General features: G+C 36.0%; 1 protein-coding gene across 11 annotated transcripts in view; it reads right to left on the bottom strand.

The window, feature by feature from the left end:
* Positions 1–683: 683 nt before the first annotated feature.
* Positions 684–12,482, bottom strand: part of ANAPC5 (anaphase promoting complex subunit 5) — an 84,013-nt gene continuing 72,214 nt past the window's right edge. For 5 of the 11 annotated variants that reach the window (XM_036929251.2, XM_036929249.2, XM_057491863.1 and 2 more), the window contains 6 exons: positions 9,317–9,391; positions 7,388–7,509; positions 6,859–6,966; positions 6,628–6,775; positions 1,428–1,590; positions 684–1,015 (listed from right to left, as the gene is read on the bottom strand). In XM_036929251.2, the coding sequence (XP_036785146.1) occupies positions 804–1,015; positions 1,428–1,590; positions 6,628–6,775; positions 6,859–6,966; positions 7,388–7,509; positions 9,317–9,391 (828 nt within the window). In that variant the 3' untranslated portion in view covers positions 684–803. Of the gene's footprint in view, positions 1,016–1,427; positions 1,591–6,627; positions 6,776–6,858; positions 6,967–7,387; positions 7,510–9,316; positions 9,392–12,482 lie in introns of those variants that run through there. The other 6 variants (XM_036929245.2, XM_036929248.2, XM_036929247.2 and 3 more) reach the window with 6 other exon arrangements.

Genomic DNA, 12,482 nt, shown 5'->3' on the forward strand with positions numbered 1-12,482 from the left:
GTAAGATACATTCATGAACAGAAAAAGCAGTAACTGGTTCTTCTTAATTGCAGGGTTAAGATATGTAAATTAGATACACTGTTTGAGTTATAGCATCCACACATCTCTGAGCTTCAGACTCCTTCTTATAATCACCTTATTCATGATAAATTCCTAGACTTAAATTATCATCCATCATTTATATAGTTAAATATAGAAAAAATGTATACCCATGTGGAAGATATAAGAAAGCCAACACCCAGAATGTGATTGAAATACGCTTCTTGTCATTGGTTCAAAAACCATAGAAAGATCTTTTACTTCTTAATCTCCAGTTGGGGACCAACATATGCTTACAAACACACACAGACCCACCACAGCACCAATTCAGTCCAACAAAGCAGGGCAGCTTTAGAAGGAAAAATCTAAGCCTCAGAAAAACAAGCACTGATCCCCTAGAGAGATCCACTGATACCCAAAAAGCTCTTGTCTGAGCATTAGGTGTTAAATAAATTCACACAATGATGGAGAGTGTATGCAAATTTTAGTAAGATATTGGCAATTTTACCAGGGAGAACATATATTTTTAACACTTGCACTAATTTATTAATAAAATAGCCATTTATTAACAAAAATTTGATGTCCTTTGCTATCAAAAGAAAAGAACAAAATAAATATGTATATTCCAACAAAATAAGACAAACTAATCAGAATGCAGTTTATTGATATGACAGACATCAAATACATAATTTATGTGGAGGAGGGGGTGCAAACAAGCCCCCAGAACTTATATTCTGCACAGTGGCCCAGCAGGGAGGTTCTCACTAGAGGTGATTTATCAAGGGCACCCCATGAGAGGGCAGCTCCTGATGCAGCTGCCGGAAGAGCATTGCACACTGGTTCCTCTCCTGGGTCTTCCCCAAGGTGTGGTAGAGTCTGGCCTGAAAGTAAACGACGTCTCTGATTTGCTCTTTACAGTCAACTTTTGCAAAATAGTTCTTGGCTTCATTGAGGTTCTCAATGGCGGCCTCCAGAGCTGATGGAAAGTAGGGAAATACCACACATGTTTAACTAAATACTTCATATATAGTTTTCAAAACTTAATATCTTCTTTTACTGATTTAACATGTACCAGATACTTTTATATTCTACTCTTTGAGACTAAAAAAAACCCCACTAGGGTGAGGTTTTTAAAAAAGTCTTTAGTCCTGGTATCCAGCCTGGTGCCTGGTTCTATAGGGTCAAAATAACAATTCACTTTCCCTCAACCTTCATGCCAAGCACAGATGGGAAAGCACTTTAAATGCTGCATAAAATTTTAACATATATTTGTGAACACTCAGAACTTAAATACTGTCCCAAATTTAATGTCTTTGCTTCTTCTGCATCCTAAATTTTCGAAGTTTTCTACAATAGAATTGCCTAACAATCTTTGTATGGCTTCCTACCTTCCGCTTTCTTTGGTGGATCATAAGAAGCTGCTGAAGCCACCTGGCACTTTGCCACCAAGAACATGGCGCGGCCTTTGTCCAGGACAGCCCCATCAGCCAAGATGGGCTCAATGGCCATGTGGAGAAGACTTAAGGCCTGTTCTGGGATCCCAAGGATGAGCTGAAAAAGACACACCATGGTACTGTACACACCCACACCCACTGCCCACTACAGGAAGGGCTTCATTTCTGGCTCTTCTTTCCTGAATGGCCATATCCTGGCTTATCTTCTCCCTGACGTGTACTACATGTAGTGTGTACCACACTCCTAGAAAAAATAATCTATGACAAACTAATTTCAGACTACAATAGCTACAGTAGATAGTAGTTACTCACACTGTAGAAAGGTTTTCATCTTTACAAAAAGATTCAAAATCAATAGCCTTTAGTTGGTGATTCCAAAGGGTTGAACTAGCTGTGTAAGAATCACTGGGAGAAGGGGAACCACGAAGAAAATAACTCAAAAATACATAGTGAAATAAACAAGGGTATACTAGAAAATATGTAATTAACACAAAAGAAACAGTAATGGAGGAACTGAAGAACGAAAAGATGTAAGACGTAGAAAAAAATAGCAAAATAGAAGTAAATCCTTTCTAATCCATAATTATATTAAAGATAAAAGGATTAAGCTCTTCAATTGAAAGGCAGAAATTGGCAGAATAGATTTTCAAAAACACATGATCCAGCTGTACGCTATCTTCAAGAGACTTAATTTAGATTGAACACGCAAGTAGGTTGAAAGTAAAAGTATAGAAAAAAGACATTACATGCAAACAGTAATCAAAAGTGATCTGGAATGACTATACTAGTCATCAGACAAAATAGACTTTAAGTCAAAAACTGTTACAAGACACAAAGAAGGACATTATATACTGATAAAAGGGTAAATTCAGCAAGAAGATACAACATTATAAATGTAGAACCCCAAAGTATCTGAAGCAAAAACTGACAGAATTGAGAACAGAAATAGCTCAACAATAACCATTTCAAAGTTCGATACTTTCAATAATGGGTAAACTAAACAGAAGATCAGCAAAGAAATAGAAGACTTGAACAAAACTATAAACCAACCAGCCCTAATAGTCATCTATAGCAGAATACATATGCTCTCAAGTGCACATGGAACATCTTCCAGGACAGATCCTATGTTAGACCACAGAATAACACTCAACAAATTTTAAATGATTGAAATCATACAAGTATCTTCTCTGACCACATGGAATAAAATAAAAAATCAACAATAGAAGGAAGTCTGGAAAATTCACAAATACATGGAAATTAACACACTTAAATAACTGATGCATCAAAGAATAAATCACAAGGAAAATTAGAAAATACTTGGAGATGAACAAAAACTTAGCACACTAAAACTTATGGGATGCAGTGAAATGGAAAACCTCTGGGATGCAGGGCTCAGAGGAAATTTAAGCTGTAAAGACATACATTAACAAAATCTCAAATCAATAAATGAACTTATGCCTCAAGAAACTAAAAAAAAGAGTATATGTAACCTAGAGCTAATAGAGGCAAGGAGATAATAAAGAGTGAAGATAAACAAACCAGAGAACAGGAAAACAATAGAATCAACGAAACTAAAAGTTGGTTTGAGAAGATCAAGGAAATTAACAAATTATTAGCCAGACTGACCAAGGAGAAAAAGAGAGAAGACTCAAATGACAAAATAAAGAATGAAAGCAGGGACTTAACTAACAACCTCAAGGAAATAAAGACACACAAGAATACTATGAACAGTTGTATGCCAACAAATTAAATAAATTAGATGCAATGAACAAATTTCTAGAGAAAGATACAAACACCAAAACTGATTCAAGAAGAAATAGAAAATCTGAATACACCTATAACAACAAGAGACTGAACCAATAACAAAAAAAACTTGCAACAAAGAAAATTCCAGGACCAAACAGCTTCACTGGTGAACTTTACCAAATGTTTAAAGAAGAATTAACACCAACCCTTCTCAAATTCTCCCAAAAAATAGAAGAGGAGGGAACATTTCTTAATTCAATTGTGAGGCCACTATTATCCTGATACCAAAGAAAAAAAAAGATATCACAAGAAAACTACAAATCAATATCCCTTATGAACACAGATGCAAAAATCCTTTGCAAATAGTAGCAAACCAAATCCAGCAGTATATTAAAAGGATCATACATGTGACCCAGTAGGTTTGGTGACTAGGAATGCTACAGTAGTTCAACATACAAAAATCAATCTACCATAACTATATTAATAAAATGAATGGGAAAAGCCACATGATTGTCTCAATTGACATATAAAAAGCATTTGACAAAAATCCAACATCCTTTCCTGACAAAAACACTCAATAAACTAGGAGTAGAAGGGAACTTCCTTGACCTAATAATGGTGCACCTATGAAAAAATTCACAGCTAATGTTATTAATGATGAAAGACTGAAAACTTTCTCCCTAAGATCAGAAGCAGCAATAAGGATATAAAACCTCTTGCCACTTCTATTCAACACTATATTGGAAGTTCTACACTTTCAGGCCAAATAGGCAAGAGAAAGAAATAAAGGGTATTCAAACTGGAATGGAAGAAGTACAACTCTATTTGCAGATGACATGATCTTAACATAAAGAAAACTTTGAGTAATCCTCGAAAACCTGTAACAGGTAATAAACAAGTTCAGCAAAGGTGCAGATGTAAAATTAATATACACTAGCAATGAACAATCCAAAATTGAAATTAATTTTTAAAACTCCATTTACAATAGCATCAAAAAGAATAAAATACTTAGTAGTAACTTAATCAAGAAACTAAAAATTACATACTGAAACATTGTTGAAAGAAATTAAATAAGACCAAAATAAAGACATCCTCTGTTAACAGACTGGAAGACTTAATATTAAGATGGCAATACTCTCCAAACTGATCTACAGATTCAAAATCTGTATCAAAATTCTAAATACCATTTTTGCTGAAATGGACAAGTTGATTCTAAAATTCATATGGAATTGCAAGGGAACACCAATAGCCAAAACAATCTTAAAAAGAATAAAGTTGGAAGATTCTTACTTCCTGTTTCAAACATATTACGAAGCTATAGTAATCAAAACAGTATGGTACTAGCATAAGGACAGATACATAGATCAATGGATTCAAACTGAGAGTCCAAAAATAAACACATACATTCATGACCAGTGGTTTCCAACAAGGGTGCGAGGACCATTCAAAATAGAGTAGTCTTTTCAACAAACAGTGCTAGGACAGCTGGATTTTCATATGTGAAAGAATGAAGTCAGACTCCTACCTCATACCATATACAAGTATTAATTCAAAATGGATCAAAGACCTAAATATAAGAGCTAAATCTATAAAACCCTCATAAGGAGACATATGTGTAAATCTTTATGACCTCAGATAGGAAACACCCTCTTAAGTAGGATACCAGAAGTACAAGCCACAAAAGAAAAAAAGGATAAATTAGACTTCATCAAAATTAAACATTTTTGTGCATCAAAGAACACTATCAAAAAAGTGAAAAGAATCCACAGAATGGGAAGAAATATTTGCAAATCATATCTGATAAGGATCTAGTATTCAGAATATATAACGAACTCTGACAACTAAATATCAAAAAAACAAATAGCCCAATTAAAAAATGGGTAAAGGACTTAGACATTTCTCCAAAGAATATACACAAATGGCCAATAAGCATGTGAAAAGATGCTCAGTATCATTAGTCATTAGGGAAATGCAAATCCAAACCACAATGGGATATAACTTCACATTAGGATGGGTATAATTTTTAAAAATGGAAAATAGCATGGATCTAGAGAAATTGGAACCTTCATACATTGCTGGTGAGACTGTAAGATGGTATAGCCAGAGTAGAGAACAGTTTGGCAGTTCCACGAAAAGTTAAACACAGAATTATTGTATGATCTAGCAATTCTACTTCTAGGTTTATTCAAGAGAAGTGAAAACATCCACACGAAAACTTGTACATGAATGTTAAGAGCAGCTATTCATAAGAGCCGAAGGTGGGAACAACCCAAATGCCCACCAACTGATGAATGGATGAACAAAGTGTAGTCTAACCATACAATGGTATATGATTCAGCCATTAAAAGGAATGGAGCTTTGACACATGCTACAACATGAATGAACCTTGAAAACATTATGTTAAGTGAAGAAGCTGGACACATAAGACCAAATATTATGAAATGTCCAGAATAGGTAAACCCATAGAGACAGCAGGTTGATTAGTGGCTGCCAGGGGGCTGGAGGGAGAGGGAAATGGGAGCAACTGTTAGTGGGTATGAGGCTTCTTTTTGGTGTGATAAAAATATTCTGGAATTAGATGGTGGTGATGGTAGCAAAACACTGTAAGTATTATAAAAGCCACTGAATTGTGCAATTTAAAATGGTAAAAATGGTAAATTTTATGTTATGTGAACCTTAAGATAAAAGTCACTGGGGAAGCTGTTAAGAAAAATAAATTCCTAGACTCCTCCCCCAGAGATTCTGACTCCATAAGGTTTGAGGCAAGACCAGATATGTAGTGTTTTTTTTTTAAATTTCCCTGATAATTCTAACACATCATCAGTTTGGGGAATCTGCTGTAGTTAGTATATTTTCCAGTTCAAAATTCATTCATTCAATAAATATTTATTAAAAGCCTATCATGTGTAGGTGCCTAGTAGGTATCAGAGGATACAAGGGGGGAAAAAACAGGGTCTCTTCTCCCATAGGCTTTACATTCTACAGGGGGAATTAGAAAATGAACATAAAATACAACTTAGTTTCCAAAAGTTTTCAATAAACAGGAATAAATGAGGAAGAGTGACTTCCTCATTTCTTTATTCATCTCCCTGTTATATTAGCACAGCTCTGGGCCACCTAAATCATTAATGGGATGCAAGTGTCTTCAATGAACAGGGGCAACCCCTTACGAAACATACAGCTCAGAAAGATGGCCACTGGGAGGTGTCAGCTTGTCACCAAGTTCATGCCTCCAAACTTCCGTGGAGGGCTAGCTCATTGAGACTACATTCCCAGACTTCAATATTAAGTGAAAGCTCACTGCTATCCCTTCTAAAACCAAAAAGTAGTAATAGACTCACTAGTTCTCGAGCACAAACATGTACTATAAAAACAGAGATCGAATTACCTGAGCAAAAGCCAAGTTGAGCACTGTTTCAGAGGCCAAGTACTGTAGCCGGTACTCCTTGGAGAGGGCCAGAGCCTGCAGGAGCACAGGCAGGGCGATGGTAGAGGAGGAAGACCGCCAGTACAGCTGTGCCATAGACAGCAGGACACTGCCCACAAAGAGGAAGACAGGGGATGTAAATCCCACACACAAAGTAGCACTTCCATGAGATGCACAAGAGACCTCCCTTACCTGATCACCATTTCTGTATTCCTGATTTTCTGACAATGAATCAACAATTTTTGTAAAAGCTTGTGTGCCTCTGACATCTGGTTCTGAGCTTGTAGTACAATTGCTTTTCTGACACAGAAACAAACACAAACGGCTTCATTGATGTTTTGCAAGGGTTATAAGTATAGTCACAATATATTTCCTCAATTAGACTGCATAAACCTCCCAAGGGGAAGAACTGTGCCTGTTATAATTTTTGTTAAAAGAGAAAAAAAGTGTGTGTGTGCGAGCACATATGTGTACATGCTCACACATACAAACAAGGAAAAAGTCTGAAATTGTAGATATCAGAATGTTAGTGATTATCTCTGAATGATACTTATTTTCTCCATTTTGCTTATCTGTATTTTCAAATTTCCTATAATAAAGAGGTGATAGAAAAAAGGTTTTGTCCTAAGCTAAAGTTAATAAATTAATCCACAAACAAAACACATAAGAATAAAGTTATTTGAGAATTCATTCTGGGATTGGAGTTTCCAAAACTTCTTACCTATATACACCCTCTATGCTATTAAGAGCTGTGATCCCTGTAACAAGCAAATCAGCCAAATGATATTTGCCATCATTCATCGCTCTGTCAAACTGTATTTTTTGATCACACAGCATCCATAACTAATGAAAAATAAAAACAATTAAGGACAACATGGCAAGTGTTCATCTCATCCAACAGAGATATAAAAGTATTTTGGCTTGCTAATGAGCAAATATGCTTGCAACAATTCACACACTTTGAGATTCAAAAAATTTTTTGAAATATTTCAAGTATGTGAAAAAGCACTGAGTAACAAAAATGTGTACCAATCAACAACTTTGTCAAATCACAGTATTTGCTTTATTTGCTTCAGATTCTATTACCTATTAGAAGATCTTTGCAAATTCCATTCCCCTTTTCCCAAAGTAAGCATTTGATTTGATGTTTATCATTCCCATTCACATTTTTATACATTTACAAAATATATTCTTATCCCTAAACAATATAGAGTATGATCTTGTATGTTTTTAAACTTTGCATAAATAAGTACTATCATACTGTATGCATCTTTTGACAACTTGCTTTTAAGCTCAACATTATTTTCTGGAACTTACACGTTAATACAAGTGATTCTAGCTCATTCTTTTTCACTAATAGTTTTCAGTTACACGAATATTCAACCACCTATTTATTCTCATGTTAAGTATTTTCTTAGTACCAATTTTTTGTTTTTGAACAATGCTACAATAAACATTCTTACTCATCTCTCCTTGTGCACAGCAAGCAGGAGAAATGCGGGTTGTAGGACATACGGACCTTCACCTTAATATAGAGCCAATTTGATTTTCAAATGGGCTATACCAATTTACACTCCGCACCAGCAGAACATGACATTACTTGTTGCTCAACATACTCACCAGTACTTGCGTTGTCAGATATTTTATCTCTGTCCAATCTGATGGGTCTGAAATATTGCATTATTTAATTTGTTATTTCCCTGATCACCAGTCAGGCTAAGCGTCTTGTCATATCTACTGGCCATACATGTTTTTTCTGTGAACTGTGAATTAAACTGTGTGTCTTATTTTTTACTGTGTACCTTTTTTAAAAGTGGCCAGAACTGTAAGCAAAACTGCTCTACTACATTAGCACTGCCACTGAACCGCACTTAAGTCTTTCTTCCCTGCAGCATCTTGGGTGCTACCTATCTTCTATTTCATTTGCTTATCACCTTTCTGTCTGGGTACTTTGAATTCAGACCACAGCTTACTGAAAGCAGCAAATGAGATCCCAGGATGGCTCACATGCAGATGGGCACTCACACCACATCTAATGAAATGGATTCAACAACCATGTGAATGGCAGCTTTGGGCAAAAGTAGAAGGAGATTCCCAGACCACAGTGTCTTATGATTTCAAATTCCCCAGTCCACTGAAGACTAAACTTGGTAAGGGAAGAATATGGTAGTGGCCCCTTGTAACAGCTTTTCCAGTGCAGTAAGGAACAGATGGCTTAGGACTGCTTTATAAAGTTCATTCCTTCTGGGTACAACCTCTTCCCAAAAGGTTATTTAATTCTAAGAAAAGATTAGAGTTGTCAAGAGACACAACAACAAAACAGACCTAATTCTTGATGTATCCAAGGACACTGATTTCTTTTCTTAATCTCATTCAGCTAGAGATTTAAGGAATACTAATTTAAAACCATGAAGCCAGGAAGAGAAAAAGTACCCAGCTTTAAATCTTTTATCAGAATTTACTTCTCAGCCTTCTTGAACAGAGCTTACAGTTTCCTACATACCTGTGCTGACCTCTACACACAGATGACACAGAAAGAAACCAAGACACAAGAAACTGAGAAGAAACCCTAAAATGTTCTGCTTTGACAACAATATAGTAAAACAGTTCTTTCAGAAATCGATCCAGTGCCACACAAAAGACAGGTTACCTGGGCATGCTGACTATTAGGTGGGAATCGTTCCTTCAAGTGCTTTAACACTTCTGAAGCCGCAGAGAAACAGCCCTAAACAGAAAGACACAGTGTTGATGGTATAGTGGTTAGCATAGCTGACTTCCAGAATACAATCTGATTAACACACCTATGTTGAAACCACACCTCACAGGATGTCAATAGGATTCCCCTGTTCTTGCTGCAAAAACCTGGAAGACGCTGGCTGAGCCAGTCAGGTATCAAAGGGCTATTTTTTTTAGGTTTTGATATATTTTATTTGTTCATTTAAAATATATATTTTTTAATTACACATACATGTTCACTCTAGAAACTTACAAAATACATGCAAACAATAAGAAAAAAATTACTTTTAATCTCACCAAAGATAATCATAGTAATGTTCTGGCACATATCTTTCTAAATTTCTCTTATGCACATGAAAACATAAATATTCTGGAAATAGGTATATATACTATTTTTTAAATGCCCTATAACACTGTTTACCACATGGTAGGCACTCAATAAATATTTTTTGAATGAATTAATCTCTCCAGTGTCAACAAATACAAATCTATATCATCAAAGTATTTTATTACATAAATTTACTTATTAGGTAAATAAATTATATCAAAAAATCTCCTATTTTAGGATATTTTGGTTGTTTCTAATTGATTCCACTTTTAAAATGCTGTGGTATCTTGGTACATAGATATTTGCATACTTGTCCAATTAGTTCCTTAGGATGAAACAGAAGTCGAACTACTGGGTCAAATGGTAGGTACTTTTAAGCCCTTTGATATATACATATATTACTAAATTACCCACCAGAACTATGCTAGGTACTTTCATACCAGCACTCTATGCCTTTCTCCTCTCCCAATATTTAAGCATCTTTGCCTATTTTATTGGTGAAACTGGTATTTTACTGTATTAATTTGGATTTCTTTAATGACTAGACTGAAATTTTTTCATGTTTTTTGGTCATTTATGTTTTTTCTGTGTTTTTTATACTCTTATATTATTGGAATGTTTATCTTATTGAACCCAAATGCTTTTCAATTTGTCCCAATTCTTTGATTAGGTAATATACCTTCTGTCTGTATAGAAGCTCAGTTAGACCACAAGTGAACTTTATTTAAAGTAAGTGAAAATTACATTGAATTATAATAAAGGATCATTTATCTTTTTATTCTTGTGATTTTAACAAGATCTTGCCAGTTATTTTCCTGAATGCCACATGGTGCAGGCATGTGGATCTAGATGGACTGTCAAGCCTTCAGGCCAAGTAGAGAGAACAGTACACATGCTGTAACAGCCCCCAAAACATTCCTGCTGTGACCTGCCATTCCTGAGGCTGGGAAAGGAGTAACAGAATTGCACAGAAAGAACAAAGGAGGGTGGTTATCTTGGCACTTCCCTGGATCACAGAAGAAAGCTTGGAAACAGAAGTTCAGACTCCACCTACAGCTTCTTTATAGGTTCACCCAAACTCCAATCACTGCAATATCAAAGTGCAGCAGCCAGTTTATTGAGATCAATTTCAGAACACAAGTGGAAGCACACACAAAGTAAAAAAAGAGTGAATGGAAACTCATGATCAAGCTACCTTCTCCATAGATGGTCAAACTTTAATTTCAACAGATGGGAGTCTAACCTATATAATTAAAAATGTGACAGTCATCAGCCCAGCAAGCATACCTAAGTGGTAGATGCTTTACAACTAATACGGTGTTTTGAAGGCAGGTTGAAGAAAGGGGAAAAGAGATTGAAATGAAATAAAGAGGCCACTGACTATCAGCTAGCTGTGCATTAAAGGCTTCCTAACATATCCAGACAATGATAGGGTCAGCAGGTTTTTCACATAAGCCCAGAGGTGAAAGAGGGATGAAGATGGAAATTCACACATAGGTCCAAAGACCATGGTCACTTTCCAGGGTTTCACCCCCCTAGGAAAAATCATGAAACTGTAATATTTTACCTTGGAGAAAGTTTTGAGGCTAAAGAATTGTGCCAAAACCAAGATTTCAGTAAAGTAATTTTCCATTCCATTAGAAAAATAAAATAATTTCTATCCTGTGTAACTCAAAGACAATTGAAGGGAAGCTATTCCACTGTTTAAGGTTGGGGTCAGTGGGGAGAATCCAACTTAAAAAGTCACATGGGACACTTAATTATTAATTAATTAATTGATTATTTTATATAGAGTCTTAAAGTTTATTTTGGTAGACTTGCTTTTTATGGTATTGACTTAAAGTAACTGCTTTTCAGAAATGACTCTTTGAAAAACTAAAAATGCAAATGTTTACACTTTCTTTTATTTCATAGGTACATAGTGATTACCCAGGAATAAGGATTCTCCCTTTTCTGCCTGTAAAGAGCAAATAGATCTACAGAATGCAAGCTACAGGCACACGTTAAGTGGGTGAATTCTATGGGGTGTGAATTATATCTCAGTAAAGTTGTTAGAAAATAAAAGTCACAGCAAATCCTTCACTGAAGGTTCATTGACTCATTCATTACCAACTAAACAGAGCACCAGAAGAGGAAAAGAAGAAACTTAAGGAGGTTCTGGTGCCATTAAGAGGGGGAAAAAAACAAAAGCATGGTGAATGTGCAACTTCTCCGGAGAAAAGCCAACAGCAGAGCGGCTGACTGCTCTCTGGTGTCAGAAAGCCTGGGCAGCGCTTCCCAGGCCCAGGAGGGGGGCAACTGCTGGGGGTACACACAGGACCCAGCAGCCAGAGCCCATCCAACTCCGCTGTCTACACAGCTACCTCACGGACTGAAACATGCTAAATCCCTTTAGTAGAGAAGGTATTTATAGACTTCTGATGGGATAGAAACTACCCAAAGATCCTCAGGCTGCAATTAGGGAGTATTGAGTGGTATGATGTAACCTAACAATAATGGATACCACAAAGAAGTGGAGAAAAACAATGTGGTCGAGGAAATGCACTTACAGCCAAGGTAGTGTTCAGTGAGAATGTGGGCTTTAGAAAGGTTTCCCTGCCCTCTTCCCCAAGAAAGAAGACGTTTTACACAAAGGAGAGAGAAAGCTTAGGCAGCATGAGAGACACTTTGATCAATCCCCTATAAAGAGAATCATGTAAAATTCCTTGGCCTTTAAGTCAAGGTTATGTCCAGTTCCCACTGTCCTACTTTG

The sequence above is a fragment of the Manis pentadactyla genome, chromosome 14, assembly GCF_030020395.1.
Source record: "Manis pentadactyla isolate mManPen7 chromosome 14, mManPen7.hap1, whole genome shotgun sequence".
In the NCBI taxonomy this organism is placed as follows: Eukaryota; Metazoa; Chordata; class Mammalia; order Pholidota; family Manidae; genus Manis; species Manis pentadactyla.